This window comes from Mus musculus, chromosome X, assembly GCF_000001635.26.
Source record: "Mus musculus strain C57BL/6J chromosome X, GRCm38.p6 C57BL/6J".
Taxonomy (NCBI): Eukaryota; Metazoa; Chordata; class Mammalia; order Rodentia; family Muridae; genus Mus; species Mus musculus.
The window spans coordinates 160,424,884-160,449,987 of NC_000086.7; the positions used below are offsets into that span (position 1 = coordinate 160,424,884).

The 25,104-nt window shown below is 40.4% G+C and overlaps 1 protein-coding gene across 24 annotated transcripts in view; it reads left to right on the forward strand.

The window, feature by feature from the left end:
- The window catches only part of Adgrg2 (adhesion G protein-coupled receptor G2), a 107,759-nt gene that overhangs the window by 34,566 nt on the left and 48,089 nt on the right, over nt 1–25,104 (forward strand). For 11 of the 24 annotated variants that reach the window (XM_030251333.1, XM_030251334.1, XM_006528824.4 and 8 more), the window contains exons 2-3: nt 5,467–5,511; nt 13,312–13,430. In XM_030251333.1, the coding sequence (XP_030107193.1) occupies nt 13,313–13,430 (118 nt within the window). In that variant the 5' untranslated portion in view covers nt 5,467–5,511; nt 13,312. Of the gene's footprint in view, nt 1–5,466; nt 5,512–9,889; nt 10,020–12,024; nt 12,759–13,301; nt 13,431–25,104 lie in introns of those variants that run through there. The other 13 variants (XM_006528806.2, XM_006528808.3, XM_006528810.3 and 10 more) reach the window with 3 other exon arrangements.

Sequence of the window (25,104 nt, forward strand, 5' to 3'; positions counted from 1 at the left end):
TGTAAGGTTATATTTTTGTGAAATGGCTAACTGGTGAATCATTGTAGATGTGTTTACCTATAAGATGACAATTGCTTATATACAAAAGAGAATCATGACCTGTTTTGAAATGAGCATTTTTATTTTAGCATTTCTCAGTGCTATCTTGTTGTAGCAAGGGAACAATTGCCTCATCCGGGACAATAGGACCAAAGGTCAGGGAGTCATTTGGAAGTGAGCATCTTACCTTGTGACTTTTATTTTCTTTTTCATTCCTTCTCTCCCTCCCTTAAGACAGGGTCTTATGTAAAACAGACTGACCTTAAACTAGTTAATAGAGCTAAAGATGACCTTGAACTCTTGATGGTACTGATTTCACCTCTTGAATGGCCGGCAGGGTTACAGGTATCCACCATCGTGCCCTCTTTTATGCTGTGGTGCTGGGGAGCAAACCCAGGGCTTCTTGAATGCTGGACAAGTACTTTCCCGACTGAACTAAACACTCAGCCTCCTCTCCCCTCCCTTCTTCCCCAGCCCATCTCCGCCCTTCCCTTCTCCTCCTCCTCCTCCCCTCTCTTATTTTGTCCTTTCCCTTCCACTTCTCTCTTTAGTTCTGGACATTACCAGGGACTCTTCATTCTAAGGACTCTCACTGCGTGGCACCCTCAGCTTTTATCCTGTACTTTTTATCCCTTTTTTTCTAGCTTGGGCAGAAGTAGCCAGCCATATTCCATTCATTAGAATACACCTGGTCAGCTACAAGCAAGGGAAGGAAAGGGAAATAAAAAGAGAGAAAATATAGGACAAAGGAGGATGGAAGGGGCAAGAGAAAGAGGGAGAAAGCCAGGGAGGAAAGAATGCTCTCAGGGTTGCAGAAAAATACCATAGTGGCAGCAGTTGAAACTGCTATGTCTACTAGCTGCTTCCAGGCTGGACCATTCCATCTTAGCTCTCACACTTTCCCCATGGCCTAAGAGGTCATCTTTTCAGATGGCCCAGAAGATAGGTCCAGGTCTCTTCTACCATTTAACAGCGACACTTTTCTTCCCTTTCTAAGTAGTTTGGCCCTGTGTCTCAGTTTAAGCTATTTCCTCTCTTTAGAATGATCTTTTCTGTGTCCTTACGTGGAGAGAGCTGTACATTATCTGAGAGGTAGCCTGATCATTACCCTTCAGAGGTAGTTTGCCTGGATCCATTTCCTTATTCTGGATTAAGGGACCTTTCTTCAGTGCTCTTGCTGCTGCCTGTAGCTAGTTCATATGGCACCCACAGGTCATAGGATGCTGGATTCAGTCACCATTAGTCGCACTAGCCAGGGGGCCTTAGATATGGTACAGTCTGCTTAAGACATACATGTAGGCATTTTGGTGTATATTTATTGAATAAATTATATTTAGACATTTCAAAAGCCAACTCACATTTAATCTCTTTTGAATGGGCTGTATTCAGAGCCAAACAAGACAGTCTGTTGAGACAAGGTCTTGTAGAGAAGGATTGGAATATAAAGAGTGTGACCACAAGGTTCTAATCTGGAGTGATTTGTGTTCCTCAATGACGGTATAAACCAACTTAAAGTACGGCCTCGTCCTAGACATGTCCACTAGACCCCACCGTCCCCATCATCACCATTCATGTTAGTTGTTTCCCCTGTCTGTGTGGGGAAAGTTTTCTTCATTTGTTTCTGGCTCCATTCCTAACTGCCAGGGCCCTCTGCTCCTTTCTCCCATGCTGTTAATGTCATTGTCAGGGATTGTGAGCCAATCTCTGACCCTTAGTCTGGGTCACTAATTAATCATTACATTCTAGGAAGCAATGGGCCTTTCAGTATGCTGCATGTCACCGTTTTGTTTTGTTCTTTGACCAGGGTCACATTGCTTCAGAGCATAGTAAAATAGCTGCCCAAGGCTGTTGTCATCTGTGCACTTTACCCCCACTGGATTACTAAGTACCCTCAAGATGCATAGCCCAAGTACCAGCTAACCAGGACAAGACTTCTGAGTTTTGGAGGCAAACTCCCTGAAGGCCTTCTTCTGCTCTGGAGCAGGGTCCTAGATACACTCAAAGAGAGATTCCCTCCCATTCAAACCATTTGTAGAGGCTGCTTGTCTTTATTATTTATTTTCTTTCTTGTTACACTGACTTTAGCCTGGGTTTTAGCCAGCCTGATAAATAGAGGAAGTTGGATACATCCCCAAACTCCTGATGTCATGCTTTGGGGTCCTCTGCAACTATGGGAGGTTTCAGTTAATCCTAGCAATTGGTGAGTTAGCTGTTCTTCTCCGAGAAACTTCTCTATTCTGTGCCATGTCTTACATAAGTTGATAGGGCTTCTTTTGTGACTTGCCCTTTTCTTTTAATGATGCAAGTGCTTCAAACATTGGCAGCCACTGTGTTTTGTTACTGAATTGCTGGTGTGGATGGGATTCTTCTTCCTGTTTAGTGGCTCTGTGAGATGAGGGCTTATGGGAGTGTGGTGTCCATCAAGGTAAATTGGGATCCACAGACAGAAGGATGGGCAGCTTTTAAGTTGAGTTTTGGCCTCAGTGTCCACCAGGCAAGTTCACAGCATTTCTTTTGCTATCATTATCAAAGATTTGTTCGTGTGAATTCCTACTTTCTGGGAGAGACAGTAGGTTTGTTGTGTCTGAGATCAGAAGCCTTCAGTGCTCCAAAGTAGGAGGGACGGTGACAATGAGAAGAAAAACTGATGGCATTCCCTCTCACCAATCCCATCCTAGAGCTTCCTTTCTGGGCTCTGTTTAATCCTCACTGTTTCAGTTTTCTCCACTAAAAGGAACAGGCTTACTTGTATAAATAAGACATGAAGTCATTGGTGTGTTCTATCGAATTTAGGTTGGTTTCACCCTCCATGTAGCAGTCCTGTCTTTGAAAGACTTGGTGGGTTTTCTTTTTATGATTTTTCTATATTCGCTGATCCGTGTCATTATACAAGTTAACATGCACATATACAGCTTGGATTATTTCTTAACGTGTGTGTATGTGTGTGTGTGTGTGTGTGTGTGTGTGTGTGAAGAGCTTGCTTTTTTCACTTGACTTATATGTACTGGCAGTCTTTATAATGTTGGGCCATCTAAGTCAACTGTACATTCGGCCACTGAATCGTATTGGATAGTGTAGCTGTGCTATCAATTATATATTCACCTCCTGGAATAGTGAGAATTCCTCCCTCACCTCACACAAGGCTGGAAGAATGTTGTTTTTCTTGATGTATCTGTGGATTTCACTCTGCCTCTGAATTTAGAATCTCTGCATATTTTTAGTGTTTTAAGGTAAAATCTTCAAGATAAATTATTGCATATGTATAAATGCACAGATATTTAAGTACAACCTACTTAGTTCATCCAGTGTTGCTTGTATGATATGATTTCAGCTCTGACTACTTAGAATTAGATAACCAGGTATGGTGCTCATTCCTGGGCGAGACTAATTCAACCTCTCTCAGCAGTTCTTTAGTTGCCTGTAGTTCTTTGTGAAGTACATGGAAGGACTTTGAGGGAAGAAATGATTTTAATTTAAAAAACAATTATGAGTAAAATAAAATCTAAAAAATAAAGAACATGCAATTCAAAAGTCAAAATCTCTAAGTTTTTATTCCCAGCAGTGGTGTATGCAAGTGAGTATATTGCCACGTGCTCTCCAGCTTTGGGTATTATTAGCATGGTTTTTCATCTACTGGGAAAAACAAATGTCATTGTTGTTTGCTCTACTTTTCTACCTAAAAATGTTCCAAAGGAGCAACCAGAGCCTCATGTTGTTCATTAATCAGCTGTATTACCAGGAATAGTTAAGTGGGCTCTGTTGCATTTGTCAATAAGGTTTCTGAAGACAGTGTGCTTGAATCGTGGAGTGGCATCAAAATGTTATTTGAAATCCCTATGTAGAAAATAAGTTTTACAAATGTTTAATAAAATGATTTCCACTTTCAACTCACAATTAATTTGTTTCCATTTGATTATGCTAATGCTTTTGGTGCCAATCATACATGCATTCCATATTAAGCAGTGAGATGTGGTTTGTAATCCATTCATCCTAGGACAGAACAACATGTTTGGACTTTTTTCTTGTCTTTTTAAAACATTGCTTAATTTAGGATTGGGCATGTTGGGTTTTAATTCATTGATATATGCAATTTTCTTCTTAAAGAACTTACTATGATCAATAGGATCTCACTGTGGTCACTTATTTCTTCTTTGCATCCATATCCTGGATTCCTCCTTGAACATCAACTTCTATCCTAGCACTGAGTTGACAAAAGACAGAAGTAGATCAGCTGGCTCCAAGAGGACATGGTGGATTGTTTCTTTATTGAATACCTTGATTTCAAAAGTTGTCATGTTTCTATTTCACATGAGAATACACAAATAGTGTGAAGTGACTGCCATCTTTGAGGTAGTAAGTGGTACCAGAGTACAGTGCGGTGGAATATTCTAAAGGATACAAACAAGGGACTCAGCAATGCTCTCGGCTTTAAGTAGCTACCCTGCTTCTTCTCTCTAGCATACTTCTGTCTTGCTCTCAGTTGTGCTGTAATGAATGACCCCATCTCCACTTTTCAGTGCAGGGCCAAATGTATTCGTCAGTCAATAGTCATTTACTCTCAACCTTCTTAGAGAAAATAATTTGCCTTTGCCTTTAGAAACATCTTTCTTTTTCTTCAGAAAAAAAAAAAAAGATAACAGAATATGACGTGATACATAACCAGTATTGTGTGTAGACGAGTCTGCCCCACTCCAGATCTACCCTGATCACCTCACCATCTTTGGGTATTTTTTTTCCTGTTGGGCTGGGAAAATACCCTGACAAAAACAACCCAAGGAAGGAACTGTTCATTTTGGCTCACAGTGCAAGGAAGGATCCAGTCCACTGTGACAGTGAAGTGCAGGCATCAGGGGCTTGAAGCACCTGCTTACATGGCAGCCGTAGTCAGAAAGAGACTGAGTGACTAGCGTTCATTCTCAGCCAGCTCCCTCCCTTTTATACAGTCTAGGAACCAATCCCTGCAAATAATGCCACCCATTTTTTTTTTAACATGGATCTTCTCACATGATTTAACCTAATCAAGATAATCCCTCCCAGGCACAGCTAGAGGCTAACTCAATCAAAGTTACTCCTCACAGATGTGCTAAGAAGCTTGCCTCCTAGGCAATTCCATATCCTGTCACCTTGACAATCAGCACTAACCTTTATACCACCCAGCATACCTATAATGCAATTAATGCTGATTTAGGCTGTGTGGTAATACATACACGGATGAGGTCACTCCCCCCCCCCCGCGCCCCAAACTGGCTTTTGGGTTGTTCCCGCCATTTATAATTTGTTCCCTGGTGGTAGCAGTGTCTGCCTTGTTCGTTTCTTTTGTAACTCCATTGTCAAGATGCAGCCTCGCTGTGCAGTATTGATGCCTTCTGGCAGCCTGAAGATCCGCTTTGCATTGGTCTAATTATCTGTTCTGGTTTTCATTTTCAGATGCACACGGAGTTTCCTCCCTATTTCCTCTGAACTTCCTGTCAGGTGAGTCAGGATAATTCTACCTAATAGTATTGTAAGAAACAATGAACGTATTTGGCTTCGTTTTCTTCCCTTTCATATTTCACCACCTTCTTCATTCCAGATCCCCATTTTCATCACAACCTTGTATTTTCCTGTGTGTTTGGTTTGTAACTCTTTACTTCCCCTTGGAGCTCTCTTTTCTTCAGACATTTTCTTTTTCTCACAGAAAGGCCCTTGTTGAACCTTTCTTCTTGGTAACCTTGGTAACAAAAGCCAGTTGTTTTTGACTAGGCTTTCGAGGGGGTGGGGCATTGTGGAGTGGGAATAGACATTGAAATGACATGGTGTAATGTAAGCTGAAGAAGAAGCCTAATTATCTACAGAGGTGTTTTGGTACTATTGTCTAGCTGATTCCCCTGTCTTGCTCCTTGCTCTGGCTTCCCTGGCTCTAACACTGTTGTCGTGTTTTGAAATAGGTGATGATGTGTTTCCCTGTGTACATGCAACTTTCAGAGTACTTCCCAAACACATTTCTGCTTAACTTCCTTCTAGACAAACCGTGAAGCCACTACTGACTTTCATCCTTTCCTTTCTGTCCCTTCCTTTCCTTTCGCAGTACTTGGGGTCACATCCTGGGGCCGTGTGTGTATGAAGCAAGTGTCCTGCTTTGCCCCAGTGCTATCACTTTTCCTTTCTTTTGAGACTCAAATAGTGCTTGTTTCTGGGGTTTACTTGATATGAATTGTCAACATTGTATGAATAATATAAATATTTGTTATAACAATTTAAACTAGAATAGTCCTATGGTGATTTACAAAATAAATAATGCATATAGTTAAAATAGGCACTAATAAGTTAATGTTAGAAATAAGGTTTAAGCATCCAATAGGGTTATACAGCTAGTAGATATGTAAGCAGGAGTTGACATGGTATGATAACAAACAAAAAGGGACCAGAATATTGGTTTGGGAAGGGGGCATTGACTTTCCCAAGAATCTATCTTCCTCTACAGTATGATCTCCTGAAGCATCCATGCCATGTATTCTGACTAACTCCCACTTCCAGCCCCAGTGCAGGTCAATGTCCAAAAGGATGCATTTATACAGTTTCTGTTCTAGTTTCATTTCTGTTGTTGTGATAAGTCCTGCTCATTTTCTCTACTTTTATAGAGTTCAGGATTCCCTACCTAGGGCATGGTGCCACCCAAGGTGGAACAGTCTTCTCATCTCAATTAACACAACCAACATACCCTCCTACAGACTAACCTGATCTGAATAATCCCTCATTTCGACTCTCTTCCCAAGTGGTTCTAGATTGTGTCAAATTGACAGTTTAAAACCACCACAGTTTCCTCTGCCATTTCTTTCCTCTATATGGTCATAGAATTATTTTGTAGCAATGGATTCTGTACCAAATCTATTTAAACGTCTTTTATGAGTGGCTGCTGTAGGGATGGGGGTGAGGTGATATCTAATTCTCAATAAAAGACCATACTGTTTTCTAGTGTTTTATTTTTTGTTGTTGTTTTAAGTCAACCTGAGCCTCATCAGCTATGAAGAGAAAGTGTCTTTTTAAGTTTACCAGGTTTAAAAAACATCACCTTATCTGACAACACCAATAGCTACTGAAAGTAAGTAGTAGTTATAAACTCTCAAGGGCAAGACAAATATGTCTTGTTTATTGAAAAATCAAGAGCCCCTAGCATGGAATCTTGTATATAAGAGAGCCTCAGAAAATATATGAAAACTAGATGGACAAATGCAAGAAATTATTCCAAAAATATGTTCAAACTCAGCATTCGAATACATCGAAAACTTATAATCGCAGCTAAGGCTTTGACTCTGTACAGATGTTTAATATATGACTTCATCTAATTCCTATAGAACCCTATGACGCTGGCCTTATTATCACTTTCATTTCTTCAGCTGTAAGGTTTACAGAGCTTAATGAACAGCTCAGGGCCATGCTTGTAGGAGGTAGAGCTTGCGCGGTACAGTTTGATCGACCAAGCATGCTCTCTTAGCTCCATGGTTGGTGGTTTGTGCACGTTGAACATATGCACTATGAACTTCGGGGGAAGACCCTGAGAGTGAGAGAAGAGAGATGAAGTGGGTTTTCCCCTTACCTCTAGTACCTTAAATGGACACTCAGAAGTGTGGTGGGGAAATGTGGAAGTATGCAAGGGAGCTGAAAATAAATATTTCTCCCCAGTTTTTGAGTATATGTTTGCTGTGCATAATTGACTTCCAATTTTGCAGTCTGGTATCAATTCACTTTTTAAAAATACAAGTTTCTTTTTTCTGCTTCAGAAAGCTCTTAAGGCGTATTAAGAACATAATTTTCTACTGTGTAGACTAAACAAATCATTTTCGTTCCATTTGCTCCCAGGGATGTGAAACTTTCACATACACCCTGGCTTGAATATGTGTCATGGTAAATATTACACAAAGCTGCCATTCCAGAGCCACACTCACACCACTTAGCAGTTAACCCAGCTTCTGTCATCTGTATGCAATCAATTGCATTTTTTTCTTTTAGACTATGTGGTGTTTCTTTGACTACAGAAATATTGGCTTTGGTTCCTGGTTGTCTTTATCTTTGAAAAAGAAATTTGGTGGGCCGGGCGTGGTGGCGCACGCCTTTAATCCCAGCACTCGGGAGGCAGAGGCAGGGGGATTTCTGAGTTCCAGGCCAGCCTGGTCTACAAAGTGAGTTCCAGGACAGCCAGGGCTACACAGAGAAACCCTGTCTCGAAAAACAAACAAACAAACAAACAAACAAACAAACAAAAGAAATTTGGTGCCAAAATTCTTTTGTTCTATATTTATTCTGATTACTTCAATTTATAAGATTTATGATTGTTGTTATGCATTTCTGTAATGCAGAATTCTGTCAATTACTGGTGTGTGTGTGTGCGCGCACAAGTGCGCGCCTGCGTGCGCACTCGAGTGCATGTATGTATACATGTGTGTACACATGAGGCAAAAACAAGAAGACTTTCCCTTGATGCTGTGAAAATGAGTTAAGATATGCTCTACTTTTTTCTTTTGCCTCTTTGAATTTTTGTGAGACTAAAATTTTTGTTTCTTAAATAAAATTTTCTTTGTGGGAGGATTTTTGAGATCTTTTAATAGTTGTACATCTTCTTTGGATTTAATGGTTCTTGTTCTCCCTGCCCCCACCAGGAATTTGTCCATTTTTGTGTAGATTCTTTTAAACTATTGAATAAAATTGTCATTGAGATCCTTTTATCTCTTTTGTGCCCATAGCATTTGCATGATCTTGCTGTCTGGCTCTCTTGGTTAGTTGTTCCTTCCATCTCCCTTTCCTTTTACTCTGGCTCTCAATTTTACCAGCGGTGTCTTCTCAGAAAATAGCTTGACCTTATTCATTCTTTACTTGCTGCTTTTTTTTCTTAATCATCATTTTATGCTTTTATTTTATCATTACTTTCTTCTTAGGATTCATATTGTTATTTTCCAACTTTCTTAACAGAGGACTTAGTTTATTCACTTTAAACCTTATGCATATCTAAAATATCTGTGCGGCTATATCCTCAACTATACCCCATGTTTTGATACACAGTGTTTATATTATTGATCAGGTTAAATTGGGAAGGAACTGTCTTGTTTATAAAGTGATGTTTCTTAAAGTATATTTTTTTGATATCAATATAAATGTAATATGTATTTCTTTATTTTTCCAAGACCGTGTTTCATATATCCCAGGCTCATATACCCCAGACTCATATATCCCAGACTAGCCTCAAAGTTGAGCTTGTGATCCTCCTGCTTCTACCTCTCAGTTGCTGAGAATTCAGGCCTAGACCACCATGTTTGGCAAAATAATCGTTTATTGTCAGTACTGGGGATTGAAGCCAAAGTCTCATACACACTAAGCAAAAACTTCTCCCCTGATGTATCCCTAGTCTTACTTTCCTTTGGACCACTGTTGGCGTAGATTGTTCCCATCCTTTCACTCTCAGGCTTTCAGTAACAAGTTCTAGTTGTGCTTTGGTAGTAGCACAGAGCTGGAGGGTGGGTTATGTTTTTTTTTAAGGTATATATGCTTGCCCTTTAAAGGAATTGTTTTGTTCATTTATATATAAGGAATCATTGAAGCCTATTATTTTTCCAACTAAGTTTCTCCCCCCCACTTTGTTTGACTTTCAAATTGACTATTTTAAACAACATTTTTTCCCTCTTTCCTATTTAGGAAGCTTGATGTATCATTTCCAGTTTCCCTGCCCCTGGTTTCCTTTCCTGCCATCACTGTACAGGGAACTGAATTCTATTCTACCACTGAAGTGGACCCCCTAGCCCCTGCCTTTTCTATTCTTTAATAACTTACATAGCTACTATAATGCATTGATAGTTGAGCATGTTCTCTCTCATTATAGCTACGTGGGTGACTGACGCGGGATGATCACTTGACCTCAGGAGCTCGTGACCAGACTAGCCAACATAGCAAGACCTAGTACCCATCCCCAAAACATGCAACATATCAACTCAACGTTTCCATATTTAAAGATAAGTAGTACCTTTAGCCTCATCTAAGATGAATGTGAGGTCCTTTGAAGACTTTAATTAATTTTAAATTTTTATTTTTTGTCTCTACATAATTTCATGTATCTTATACATGTGGTAGATACATACATACATATCTATACATATATATCCCCAGTACTGAAAATAAACACACACACACACACACACACACACACACACACACCATATGGGTTTTTATGGGGGGTATTTTTTTTGAGACAGGTCCCATAAAGCCTAGGAAAGACCTAAACTCACTATGTCACCATGTAGCCAAGGATGACCTTGAACTCCCGAGTCTCCTCCCTCCACCTCCCCAGTGCTGAGATTATACTTGTGTGTTCTCATGCCCATACCTTAGGAATGTACACTAACCACCTTCTTTAGCTGTTTTTGTTCCTTCTTGCATCTCGAGTCTAATGTCTTCTTCCTGAATATGTATTTTAAGGTTGACTGTAAGTGGGGACTCCTTTTTGGTGGAAAGCAAACAAAGAAACAGAAAAACAGTTTTGGTTTATTTGAAAATGTCTTCATTTTGTTCCCATTCACAAAAGGTATTTTCACTGGGAATAAAATGATCCCTTCACACATTGCAGGCAATATTACACGGTCTGGTGGCTTCTGAGAAGAGAGTTGCCAATGTAATGACCTTATTTTCTCAAGTTATTGTCAAGGCTTTTTCTTTTAACCTTGTTTTCTCCAGTTTCATTATGAGGTGGCTAGGTATAGATCTCTTTTTATTTGCTTATTATAATAGCAATTCTGTGGGCTTCTTGAATCTACGTTAGTATTTTTCTGCAAGTTTGGACTCTTAGTCCAAATATTGAATTTCCCTCTCCTCTCTTTGTTGACTTTTATTAAGTCTATTTTGGCCTTCTGGTTCTCTTCTCCATAACTCTGTACTTTTCTTTCACACCTCCCATCTGAAACCCAAGGTTTCCTCATTTGGCCTCCCGGTTTACGTTACCTTCCTGGCTTCCTACTTAATCTTCCATTTTGGCTAGACATATTTAATATTTTATTCATGGTTTTAAGTTGTTTTCGAGAAAAGAATCAGTGTAAATAACCCAGCTTAACCTAGTCCTATGATGCAGGAGATATTTGCGTGTGCTTTATGAGAGAGATTTGCCAGATAATGCTCTTTTACCAGAATTCAGATAGAAATTGAATCCTGGTTCCTTTTTCCCCCTTCTGACTGCTTTGGAAGTTGATCAACCTAAATCAGTTGTATTTGCCCTGTATATGCTTCCTTTGTCTGCACTAGGGACCTCTTTCTTCAGTAGCTCCCTTTTAAATGTTCTCTTGTGCTAGACTTTTAAGCCAACACTTAGGACTTGGGGTAAATATCTTAAAGGAATGGGTTTTTCTAGAAGATACTTGTTATATCTTGTTACATGGGGCAAAATATTACTCACTGCATATCTCATAGCTGTTATGCTATAATTAAATTAAAACAGTTAATCGGGTATTACAGAATAGTCCTCATTCAGGCCTGCTGTTATAGTACTTCTCTTTAAATCTTCTTTACCTACATGAGAATAAAGTTTCCATGTTAAACCACACAATTTATGAATTTTTAAAATGTAATCCCTCTTTTGAAGGCAGTCACTTCAAGGTCTCAGAAATTATCATGCCATATCAAGGAGAGACTCGTTATCCTGGTACTGTTATAAGTAGTAAATGACACGATTCTATTTTCCTCCTCTGGTTTTTTGAGTCAGGGTCTCTCTACATAGCCCTGGCTGTTCAGGAACTCGCTCTGTAGACCAGGATGGCCTCAAACTCAGAGATTCACCTGCCTCTGCCTCCCGAGTGCTGGGATTAAAGGTCTGTGCCATCACATCTGGCAATGATGGGATTCTTGAAGATAGCCAACTTTACCTGGAGACTGAGAAAACAATGGGTTCTCTATTTCTCTCTCTCTCTCTTTCTTTCTTTCTTTCTTTCTTTCTTTCTTTCTTTCTTTCTTTCTTTCTTCCTTCCTTCCTCTCTCTCTCTCTCTCTCTCTCTCTCTCTCTCTCTCTCTCTCTCTCTCTCTCTCTCTCTTTGTTTCTTTTTGTCCCTCATCACTTTAATACCTGCACTACCTGACCTCTCACAAACTAGACAAATATAAAAGGATTTGCTGAATGGCTGGGTGAACAAAAGAATAAAGAGTGTAGCCAGCATTTGTAGAGTACTCTTAGTACCAGCCCTTGGTCGGAGATCTCTCCATTATTCATTGGAATAGGTCTATCAGGTTGATGCCATTATCCCACTTTGCTAAATGGCATATTTGACTATTGGAAGTGCCTTGCCCAGTGACCCTGACATTACCTGGCAGAATTGGGAGCTTTGAACACATTTTCTCTTGCCTTCACCATGGCGTGTGCACACACTACCTCCAGTTTGTGGAGTTGTTGTAGATACTAGATTCACTAGGTACCTTGGCCAAGAGTTCTGCTAGCTGGGACTATGAAGCCTGCCATAGTAACTTCCCAGCTGGCTGTATAGGAGTATGTTCAGTGGATCTCACTGTCTCTTTGTTGTTCCTAAGCCTATGTATGTGGTGCTGACTTCTTCCTCTCTCAGTTTCCCTGGTCAGTTTCAGCAGGGTGACCTAGTCTTAGCGCTTTTCGTTCTCCCTGCCTCTACCATATATATTCTTTCTAGTTACCTCCAATTCAGACTTGATGTCTTCTTTGGCACAAATTGGTCCTCGACTGGGAACAAGTTAAGTGAATGGTAAATGACTCTTTTAAATTAGAATCAGGTATAAACTTTGCATTGAAAAATGTTGCCATATTGACTATTAGAAGTATAAACCATAAGAATGTAAAAACTCATAGTAAGGAAGAAGTGCAGTGTAGCTTTCCTTTGCTATATAAGAAATAAATGAGGTGGATCATTAAGGGATGTCTGTGATGCCTGACTGTTAACATGGTCTGTAACCAGCTTTATAAAGTGCTCATTATGCATGAGACATTTTCGTTGTTAATTTAGTCTTTTGATATTCTGCATGTATTTTTCCATAAAGTCTACAAGGACTACTGTGTTTATCATTTTAAATATAATGTCTTAGTGGGTGAGCCTCCCTGGATAAACCTGCGATTTTTGTTTTCATAGCCAGTGCTCACCTGGCCTTGCTAATTTCCTGCAGGCACACTACAGTTTTAACTGTGGCACTACTAAGAAGGCAGCCTGGAGGTGGTCTTCCTTAAGGGATGACCTTTGAGTCATTGCTATGTTGGGGTTATGACAGCTGTGGTGATCTGTTGTCCTTCTTACTTTGTTCCAGGATGCTTTTCTCTGGTGGGCAGTACAGCCCTGTTGGCAGACCTGAAGAGGTTTTACTGATATACAAGATATTCCTTGTCATCATTTGTTTTCATGTCATTCTCGTTACATCCCTGAAAGGTAAGGTGTCACTTTTCCTCCCTCCCTTCACGCGACTATTATTGTTGTTTGTGTGCTTATGATGGGTGGCAGTATATGCCATGGCACATGTTAGGAAGTTAAAAAACAACTTTGTTATTCTCTCCTTCCATCTCTATGTAGGTTTTAGGGATCAAACTCAGGTCATGTTGCTTGCAAGGCAAGTGCCTTTAACCACTGAGCCATCTCACTAAACTTTCCTTCATATTTTTAATGTCTATCTTTTTTCATGTATGTTTTGTGTATTTTTCATAATGCTTAGCATAGTAACATATGCATATAATAGTTATCATCCTTTACATGTGTTTATTTGTGTGTGTGTGTGTGTATGTTTGTGTGTGTTCAGAGGACAACTTATCTGTTATGAGAACTTGTTCTCTCATTCCACCATGTGAGTTCCAGAGGCTGAACTCAGGCTGCAAGACATGCCTTTACTTGCCAGCCCCAGCAGTTACTACTTTTAAATAGACTTTGTTGGTATTAAGTTCAATTATAGTTTTGGTGCAACTATCACCACCATCCATTTCCAGGATATTTTCATCATCCAAGTTACCATGTGTTTATCCCCACTATAATATCTATTATTTTAGTTTGTATGAATTTGCCTCTTCCAGGTACCTCACATAAGTGGAAACATATTTATCCCTTTGTGTTCGGTTGATTTCACTTAACAGCTTTTCTATGTTGTAGTTTTATATATATATATGTGTGTGTGTGTGTGTGTGTGTGTGTGTGTGTGTATGTATATATATATATATATATACACACACATATATATATACATATATATGTGTATATGTATGTGTGTGTATATATATATATATATATATATATATATATCAGGATTTCATTCCATTTTTAAAGACTATATATATTCTACATGTGCCACATTGTGTTTACTCATTCATCTGTCCTTAGATATTTTGCTTGTTTGTCTTTTAGTTACTGTGAGTAATGCTTCTGTGAGCCTAGGCAAGCAAGCAGATATCTGACTCCCTGCTCTCATTTTTTTGGGGTGTACACCTAGGGTTAGAACTGCAGGGTTCATTTGCATTCTTTGAGGACCTGCCAGCCTGCTTTTTGTAGTGGCTATACATTTCACATTCCTACAAGCAAAGCACAGGGATTCCAGTTTCTCCACATCCTTGACAACACTTACTGTTTTCTTTTGTTTGGGTGGTAAGAATGAAGTAACATCTTACTGTGGTTTTGATTTGTATTTCCTTAGTGATTAGTGAGCTGAGCATCTTTGGGGAGAGGCACTTATTAGCCATTTTATCTTTATTTGGAGAAATGTCTATTCATATCATTTTCCCTTTTTTAAAAAATGTATTTTTAAGTTGTTGACTTTTAGAGATTTTTTATATGCTATGGATATTAATCCTTTATGAGATGATTTGCAAATATCTTCTATTTTCACTCTCCATGGTGTTCTTTCATGAATTTAAGTTTTTAATCCTGATGAGGTCTGATGAACATATTTTACCTTTATTGTCTATAATTTAGTATCAAATCCAAGAAATTCCCTTTGCCAAATCCAATGTCAGGAAGATTCCCCAGTATGTTTTCTTCTAAGAATTGTATAGCCTTAACTCATATTTAAACCAACTTTGACTCCTGGAGCTATCCCATTTTTCTATCATCATTTGTTGAAAAGGCTATCTTTTTCCCCTTGAACAGTCTTAGCATCTTTATCCAAAATCACGTGATCAAATGTATGAGGATTTATTTTGGTGGGCATTTCCATTTAGAAATTGAAAAAGAATGTATTCAAATGAAGTACAGATTTTTTTTTTCAGAAAGGGGGTGTCTTTGGAAGCTTATGAAAAATGGTGACCATCACCCTGGCCAGTATTTAACAAATGTAGTTTCAAATTTGTCTGGGGGGGGGGGCGCAGAATCATGATTCAAACTCAGGCCTTATAATCACAAAGTTTATATGTGTACTCTATATACAACATTTCTTTCTATGCTGGCTCAAAGTTACTACATTGCCAAAACTGACTCCTGGTTTTCTGGCATCTGCCTTCCAAGTGCTGAGATTACAGTTGTGCACTCCCATGCCTGGCTTGCCCGCTGCCATCTTAAACCCTCCGCTGGCTTAAACCCTCTCCTTTGCTTGCTGCTTCTGCATCTGTACAGTAAAAATAAGCAGTGGTAGAGCCCTTAATGATGAGAGTCCCTGAATATAGGTTGGTTCAGATTACCCAGATACCTCAGAGCCACATCTCTCACTAAAGAGCTGAGGCAGAGGGATGAAAAGGTCAAGGCTAGCCAGAGTTACATAGGACCCTGCTGTCCCTAAACAGGAAAGTTGGGTTTTCCTCATCCCTCGGCAGGACAGTGCTGAATTATGCTCGTCATTGTCTCCTAAAGGTCCCCAGTTGGATTATGGACTCAAGCCCATAGTAGTCATCTGCTCCTTAATGTCCCATTTTTTTGCTCCCCTCCCTGTTTCACTCAAATGCTCCCTCCTTCAACTTATCCAGGTCACCTTCTAACGTCTGCTTGGAAACACATTCCCCTCCAACATTCAGCCAAATACTCCTTCCTCTATCAAGCTGAAAAGGAGATCTCACAAATCTCTTTCTCCGGTGTTCCCTTCTCTCTTTCTTTATTCCTCCTTCTGTTTGGTGCCACCTGGAATTGTGTTGACCGTGAACTTGCTGTACACTCTCTGTCTTTTGATGCATCTTCAGTACCAGGTGGGAAAGGAGAGTGAAGGGATAATGGGCAGACAAATGCAGGTAGGGAAAACGAATGCAGACTTGGAGCCTGCTCTAAGCCAAGCCTTCCTAGTACTTTGTAAACATTATCTCATTTATCTCTCTTCATGGCGGGTAGCTTTTTCACCCCAGTTTATGGATGGAAAAATTGAGCATAGAAGAAATTAAGTCATTTGATCAGAGTCCCGGGGCTATGAAGATTTGCCATCAAACTTTGGAGCTAATACCATGTACCCTCAACCAGGCTGCTCCAGGTAGTAAGTGTTTGAAGCTAAATTTAAATGTGTCACTGGGACCTGGAGAGGAAGAAAGGGAACACTGGGGTTACTAGAAAGGAGTGGCTCCTCAGCTCTAGGATGCAAACACAGTAGCTTCACCCTGGAAGCCTGAGAGATGACTCATTAGCTCTTGTCAGCAGGGAGAGGTGGGTCTGACACTCTTGTGGGGCCCCAGCCAGCCAAGAGAATCCTCAGAGTTTAACACATCTGGTTATCTAACTAGATGACACTTGCAAGAGCTATTTCAGTCTATTGGAAGCCCAAATCAGGGCTGGTGGGTCACTACACATCTCCATTCCCTGGTTCTCCAATCTTGGGCTAATAATGCCTTGGTTATTTTTTGGTTTTCTTGAAGGAGGTTCTCCTTTTAGGTACAACTGTTCTATTTTCCAGAGGGTGGATGACATAATAGTAGAAGATGGTTATAATTTCATGCCTGCCAAATTGTCTTGGAAACAATTACACATTTGAAACAGCTTGGTGATCTCATAAGCTATAATCCCAACTTTCTCTCTGGGCTGGGTCTAACGATCTCCCAGTGCTGCAGATATTTCCAGTGATAAGTTGCTTTACAATTCCCCTTCTCCAGTCCTTGCTGTCTTTCCTCTCACCCTCTTACACTTGATTCTCCAGTGTCCATTCTTCCTTGCAGGAAAGATGATAATGAAGCAGTAGGTGGGCTGAAACAATGGTCCCTGTCTTCTTTGGTATGGTCCTCTACTATCAAACCCAGTGCCAAGCTCCTTACTCTATTTCTACCTTCTGCTTGTAAAACTGAAATTATGAATTTCAGGTAGATGTTCAGCTAATCTCACAACTCCACCAAGTCCCTAGCCTCATACCCAAGCATGAAGTCACTTCTGTTGGGCTGTGATTCTCCCTAGAAGGTAAAATGATGGCAAGGAATTCTAGTGCTTCTCAATAGATTATAGGGAGCACTGATAGCAGAGGACACTCTATCCTGCTTTTCACCTAAACTCCCATAAGGACTCCTTGAAGGGCATATATGATAAGCCTCCAACAATAGAGTGGGGGCTGTCTAGACTCTGTTTGCTTGCCTGTGGATCCAATTCCCCTAACTGGGCTGTCTTGTCTGCCCTCCGTGTGATAGGATGTGCCTGGCCCTGCAGTGACTTGATGTACCAGGGTAGGTTGGTACCTGCAGGGTGCCTCCTGCTTCTCAGAGAAGAAGGGGAGGAGAGGATGGGGTAAGGGGCTATGTGTGTGGAGGGGACTGGGGGGAGAGGTGGGCTGCAATCTGGATGTAAAGTGAATAAATAAACTCATGGAAAACAAAACACAGGACAAGTATAGATATAAGGAGTGGTGGAACTGACTTTAGGCAATAGAGAAGCCCAGAGGTACTCACCCTAAATCTGTCTCAGCTCTTGTGTTGTGGACTGGGATTCTAAATGGCCCCTGTGTTCCTAGTGGGCAGCTATATTGAGAGCCACAAGCAGGGATAGGACAGCAAAGATTATGGCATGAAGATCCCAGATAGACACCAGCTGAAGGATGTAATAGATCACTGGTGAGTAGACATAAGAGAACTTATCCAAGGTTAGGTAAGATTCTAAGCAAAAGGGCTATGAACCCATTAGGTGCAGCCTTCAGCACTAGGTGCCAACTAGATACTGAGCGTGAACATGATAGTTCTTTTGTATTGCTGTGACAAAATATGAGAGAGAAAGAGGACTAGGTTTTTTGCTTTTTCATTTTTTGGGTTGTTTTGCTTTTGTTTTGGGGTTTTGACTCATAGTTGCAGGATATAGTCCTTTATGGCAAAGAAGCCGTGGCAGTAGGAGGTTGAGGCAGCTGGTCACATTGCACCCCTAGTCAAGAAACCAATATGGTTGCTACTGTTTGGCTTCCTTTCTCCTTTTTATTTACTCTAAGACACTGACCTATGAAATGGTGCTGGCTACATGTAAGGTGGCTCTTCCTACCCCAATTAACCTGATTTAGAAACTATCATAGATGTGTTCAGACATCTGCTTCCAAAGAGATTGTAGATCTCATCAAGATGGCAGTCAAGATAAAACATGGAGGAACCTTCCAGGATGAGAAAGATCACTATAGTGGCCATTGAAAACTCCAGGCTGAGCAGTAGATGAATTCACAGGTTCATACCGCTTTTCCTTGTGTCCATTCCCAGCCTAGGTGCCATCTTGAGTATGAGGAAGAAATACAGGAGGGAAACAAAGATCTTGCATTTATTCAGTTGACACTGAGATAACCATTTAGCACAAGGGAGATGAAGATGCTTACTCTTCAGTGTTGGTAATCGAGCACAGAGTCATGAATGTGACATGTCAGTACTTTACTGCTGAGCTACATCCCTAGACCTAACAAAGCGACTTCCAGTCATCAGATTTCAGGATCCCTCTTTGCCTGTGTAGTAAAAGCTCCAAAAACAAGGTAAAGCAATTCTAGACATCAATGGAAGCCCAGCATTTTTGTTTATTTGTTTTTTGTAGCCATAGTTCTACAACTCAATTATGTCTATAAACTTTAAAGCATTCTAAAAGTCATACATAGTCAACACTTAGCTATATCCATATTGTATACTAGGAATTATTGAGGACTATTATCATATCCTGAATTGGGCTCTTCCTTCTGGTTTCATCTATTCAGGTTTTGGGGGGTAAGAATGATACCTTGTATCTTTTGATTGTGTCTAGTATATAGTAAGTACCCAGTTAGCCATAGGTAGCTGATTGGAATTGATTTGTGACTATAAAGCTTACAGATATTTATTTTTTCTTTTTTTAATTTATTCTTCTCTCATACATTACATTCCAGCTGCAGTTTCCCCTCCCTCCTCTCCCCCCAGTACTCCCCACACCTTCCCACTCCCCAAAATTCCCTCCTCAATTTTCCTTTAGAAAAGAACAGGCCTTCCAGAGTTATGAACCAAACATGGCATAACAAGTTACAATAAGACTAGGTACAAACCCAAATAGAATTTTTTTCCAGTTTTTTGAGACAGGGTTTCTCTGTAGTTCTGGCTGTCCTGGAACTCACCCACAGACCAGGCTGCCCTTGAAATCAGAGATCCATCTGCCTGTACCTCCTGAGTGCTGGAATTAAAGGCACGTGCCTTTGCCCAGCTATCTTAGAGATATTGTGAAACATGGACCTTTGCTCACAACTCATGTATCATCAGTGTTATATATATGTGTTCTCACTGGAACTCCAGTGAGTTCCAGGAGAACACATGCTACCTCTCCAAACTTAAGTAGACTTCAATGAGGAAGCGGTACATTACCAAGGATTCCTATTGATAGATACGATTTTCCTCCTCATAGGATGCGTGCATTCACCTCCATGGCCCATTGAACAGTCTGATATTCTGTGAGTTTATCTGCCCAGTCTTTAGATGCTCAGCTCCCTAATGCATTGTCTGGGATTTGAGGGAACCTTGGGTTCTGCCTTAGACACAATGTCATTCTGAGAATTATGTGTGCTATCTGGGTTGCTCATTATTTACCTACCCCAGGTTCTCAAACTTGGCTGTTCCATGGAATCACCTGGAGATTTTATTTTTTAAAGAAAAAAATCTGGATCACCAAACAGACATCATACACCAGCTGATATGAGGCCCCCAACACACATACAGCAGAGGACTGCCTAGTCCTGGTTCATTAGGAGATGATACACCTAACCCTCAAGAGGCTGGAGGCCCCAGGGAGTTTAGAGGTCAGGTGGGGTGAGGGGTGGGGAGGAGGTGTGGGATGTGGAGCAGTAGGAGGATAGATGGAGGAAAGGGAATGGAATATGGAGTATAAAAATAAATTAAAAATAAAATTTAAAAAATCATAAAAAAGAGAGAGACAGAATAATAGATGCCTTGATCATGTGTCACAATTCAGATGCTGTGATTATATATTTCTTACATCTCACAATCTTTCATCTGGCTACAATCATTGCTCAGAGCCTGAGATCCCCAATAAAACTGCATACAGTGAAGAAAAAAGAAAAGAAAAGAAAGCCTGCCACCTGTACCTATGCCCCAAGATCTTCATGCCATTGGTCAGAGTATGTAACCTGGGCACTGGACTTCTTTAACATGGCCTAAGTGATTCTAGCAGGACCTGGAGCCACTTATCTCTATGATCCCAACTGAAGGATGGCTCTTATTCAAAGTTGCAACTGTAAACGTGAAACTATCTCAGTCTTTTTTTTTAGACTGTGATGAAGGTTGACTCTAGGCTTCTAACAGTCTGATATTCTGTGAGTTTATCTGCCCAGGCTTTAGATGCTCAGCTCCCTAATGCATTGTAAGACTAGGTACAAATCCAAATAGAAATTTTTTTTCATGCTAAGCAAGTGCTCTACCACTGCTCTGTGTTCCCAGCCCCAAAGCCATAGAATATTTTTTATTTTTGTTTTTTAAAATAAAGGTGTGTTTTTAACGTGAGCAAATTTTAAAGGTGGTTAAAGTTATAATGAATCCAACACATCTCTTGGCTTCAAACTTGGTAAAAATTTTAGTGTGGCTTGTGCTGGCTGGTAAAGGCATGATCCTTTATGGAAATATCAGTATCTGTAGAATCTAGAAGCTGTAGCTCATAGTTTAAATGTTGACAACAGTAGTAGGAACAACATGACTGCATTCCTATACGTCTTCATGATTTATAAAATTCCTTGCTGTATACTATCACACTGAGGTAGAGAAACTTCTATTAATCCTCACTTTGCAAATGGAAAGATGGGGGGGTGAGAGTTTAAGCAAGGAAGCAACTGGGTAGGTTATCTTGAAATCAACAATACCAAGGTCTAGACAGTAGCGCTCCAGAACTGTGTGTGCCAGAAAGCCAGAAGTGCTTATTTGGGGCTGGGACACTTTGAGTCACTTCCAAGTTCACGAAGCTGAATAGTGAATGCTCTAGGATTCTAGAACTTGTCTTCTTAACTGCGTCCCCAGTGTTTACTCACTGAGGCACATGAACATGGTTTTTACATGACTTTGTCATGAGTCATTCTGGGATGGGTTTATACCCCTCCTCCCGCAAAGCACTGGGTAAAGATTAAGAGAGGCCCAAAGGAATGAAGGCCATAGTACCACTGATTTTAGCTACTAGGGATTAGGCTAATGTTCCAGGGCAGCGTGTCAGTAAAATATTATCTTGATAGTGGTACACGTGAATAATAAGTCCATGAAAACAGCCCACCAAGATACATTATAGATGCTTTCCCAATGATGTTATAGCCGTCATGTTTAGTCCTTTTCATGGTGTCTTGTTTGGTCCACATACTTTATTTTGCTTTTCTTTTAGAAATTCAGCTTCTTTTTTCATAGGACTATAATATTCAGTAATGTATCGAATTACATTTTCAATTCAAGGAGACAAATGAAAATACAAGACAGACACTACTCTTACTTCAAGGAGTAAATTGAAATGGCTTCTGATGGTATTACTAATTGGATGGATAAGAATTGGCCACACAGCTTCATTGCCTTCTAGCTACATGGACATTTTTGGTTGTTGTTAATATGAAACGTTTTGTCATTAATCAAAGCCAGATCAACAGTACCACTAACAAATTCTGTGTCGGAGGGGTACGAGCAGCAGACTATGAGTTTGATTTACTGAGGAATTTTTATTTTCAAGGTGGAAACTGAGGCCAGAGCCTTCGCTTTATCTTGTGCTATAACTTCAGCACCTGACACACGTAGGCCTCCAAAGTTTAGAATTAAAAATAAAATAGTGGGACGTACCTGCTACTTCTTCACCTTGAACTAGGCAGTGTTCTTCTGGATATTCTCACTAACTGAACACTAGAGAATAACGATGTTTCCTAGTTTAATTTCATCCAAAATGAGCAACCCCATTTGCAAGTAAAGAAATATGAATGAGATATTAAGATCTAGTTTCAGACATAGCCATGAGCGAGTCAGTTTTCCTGGAACACCAAGTCTCTTGGTCGTACTGGTATGCTTGTTCATACCCTGGGAAGAGATGGTACTGGGCACTTTAATCACACAGGATTATCAAGCCAGAGTCACAGATGGTTAAAATTGAAGAGTTTCAGATTGGATATTTAAAGTGGACAAGAAGTACCATTAAAATACAACAACAAAACAAAACAAACAAAAGAAAAAAACAGCACTTGGGAGGCAAAAGTTTGAGGTCAGCCTGTTCTATAGAGTGAGTTCCAGGACAGCCAGAGCTACACAGAGAAACCTTGCCTCAACACCCCACCCCCTCAAAAAACACTGAGCTAAACTAAATTATGGATGATTTTGCAATGATGTTGTGGGCTTCATGTTTAGATTTTTGCATGGTGTCCTTTTGGTCCATAGGAAAAGTCATTAAGACAGAAACTACCAATTTACAAAGGCCAGAGGCCTGATAAAGACCTTCCACCCATAAGTACACCAGCAAGAGTTAAGGGTTAAATGTGGCATCAAAACAAAGGCAACTATAAAAATCCACCTTTTCCAACTAAGTAGGCTTTTTTTCTCTCTCTTAAGCAAGACTATCCATAATTTCAACCATTCTTAGTGGCTTTTGTCAGCATAGAGTTGTTAACAGATAGGATATGGTAGTCCTGTTCTGGAGAGTCTGTAGTCTGGTTGTTTGCTGGCAACAAAGCTGGAAGGGTGAATCACAAAGAAAGGGAAATTCATATTCAGCCTGAAAATGGAAAGGACTCCTTCCATTCACATTGATTGCTTGGCCTTGTCACTGTCATGACAAAGAATAAGAGAGAGATGATGGTTGGGGACAATGAGTATGCCATTAACCCTATCCCATCAGTAGTTTAATGGGTATTGATTATTGAATGGTACCTCTTTAAATGTTTTTAAACTATATTTTAATTGAAATAAAATTACTTCACTTTCTCCTTCCCCTTTCCTCCTTCTAGCCCCTCCCACTTTCAAGTTGATAACCCCTTTTTCTTTGGTTGTTATTGTTACATATATATGTAACAATACACATATGCACACATATGCACAAATATATAATTACAACCTACTGAGTCCCTTCTTGATAACTGTATATGACTTCCCAGACTGGCCCCTGTACATTGGACAATAAAGGAATTCACCCCTTGCAGGGATTGTTAGTTACCTATAGTCCCTTGTCTAGAGTGGGACCCACAATTACTCCTTCCACATTAGCATGCCCATTGACATTGCTGTTGTTCTAAGTCTTGTTTATGCAGCTGTTTCTAGGAAAGACCATCCCACTGCAGACAACAGATCCAGAGTATTCTGGATCTCCGGATCTTTCTGCCCCTTCTTCCTCAAAGTCCCCGGAACTATACAGGATTGTAATGTAGATGTAGCAATTGGGGCTGAACGTCACATAATCTCTTGATCTCTATTCTGTATCCAGTGTAGTTTTCTGTAGTCTCCATTTGCTGCAAATAGGGGCTTTTTTGGGGGGTTAGGGGTAGTAGCTACACTTACCTGTGGGTATCAGGATGAGATTTAGAATGTAGTTAGGGATTATGCTATGCTAGCAGAGTAGTGGTAGTAGATTCTAATGGCCATGGCCTCACGAGCCTCAGTAAGCTGCCTAGGTTTGCAGTATCAGGCATAGTCTCCCTCCTGTTGAGTGGGCCTTAAGTCCATTAGACAGCTGCTGGTCACCACCAACATGTGAGTGTCCCTTACTACACCTTTATGCACACCCTGCCATCCTGGTCACTGTTGTGGAGCATAGGCATTGCAGCTGGGTAGGGCTGTTTAATAGCTTCCCTCCCTTGGCAGCTTACATAGTGTTCTCTGGTACCATGGAAACTAGACCACAGGAAGGAGGCTTTCAAGTCAGACCCAGCCCGAATAAAGCCTGTATTGTAACTGTGTAGTGTCTTTAACAGTAAGGACCCACCTTTAAACCATGAGAATCAACCAAGGGCTTTGTTGGTGATCTATGTTGATGGAGTCACCTGACCAACCATTTGGAAGGAGGTTTTTCATGTTTGGTATGGGGGCTTTGTTAGTCTATGACTTTGTGGGAAGCAGCACTATCAACCCAAGTGGCTTAACTTCCTTTAAGATCTCACTTTCCCTGGGTGGTGGCACACACCTTTAATCATAGCACTTGGGAGGCAGAGGCAGGGGGAATCTCCGTGAGTTCGAGGCCAGCCTGGTCTACAGAGTGAGTTCCTGTACAGCCTAATGCAATGCAGAGAAACCCTGTATTGAAAAACAAGAAACAAAAACAAACTATAAAAGATACCACTCTCTTCTCCTGATTGTCCCCTAGATGGTGCTATCCACAGCACATTTGGACTCTTCACATTGAAGAAAGCAGGTCCTCTGTCAATCTGGGTCCCCTGAACAACACCCTTTTCCTCACTCTTCCACCCCCAGCTCTCTACTTGAGGTTGCTTATTTGATTTTATAAGTGGAAAACAAAGTTCTATTTCTTTAAGCCCCTGACTCACTCTGTCATTGAAGGTAGAGTGAGGTAAGTCAGACATCCCTTCCTCTGAGGGATAATATGAAAACTCAAGTTCATATGCCTTAAGGCAAGTGTGGGCGTCTGTTAGGATCTTTACTGAGATACCCATTATCTGAACTGGAGCCATTTGAGTGTAGGAAGTGTCAGCAAAGCCAACTCCTTTTTTTTTTTTGTACCAAGCCAGATAAATGTGATATTTACAGTGTGAACATAAAAGTGAGAGTCCTTGGCC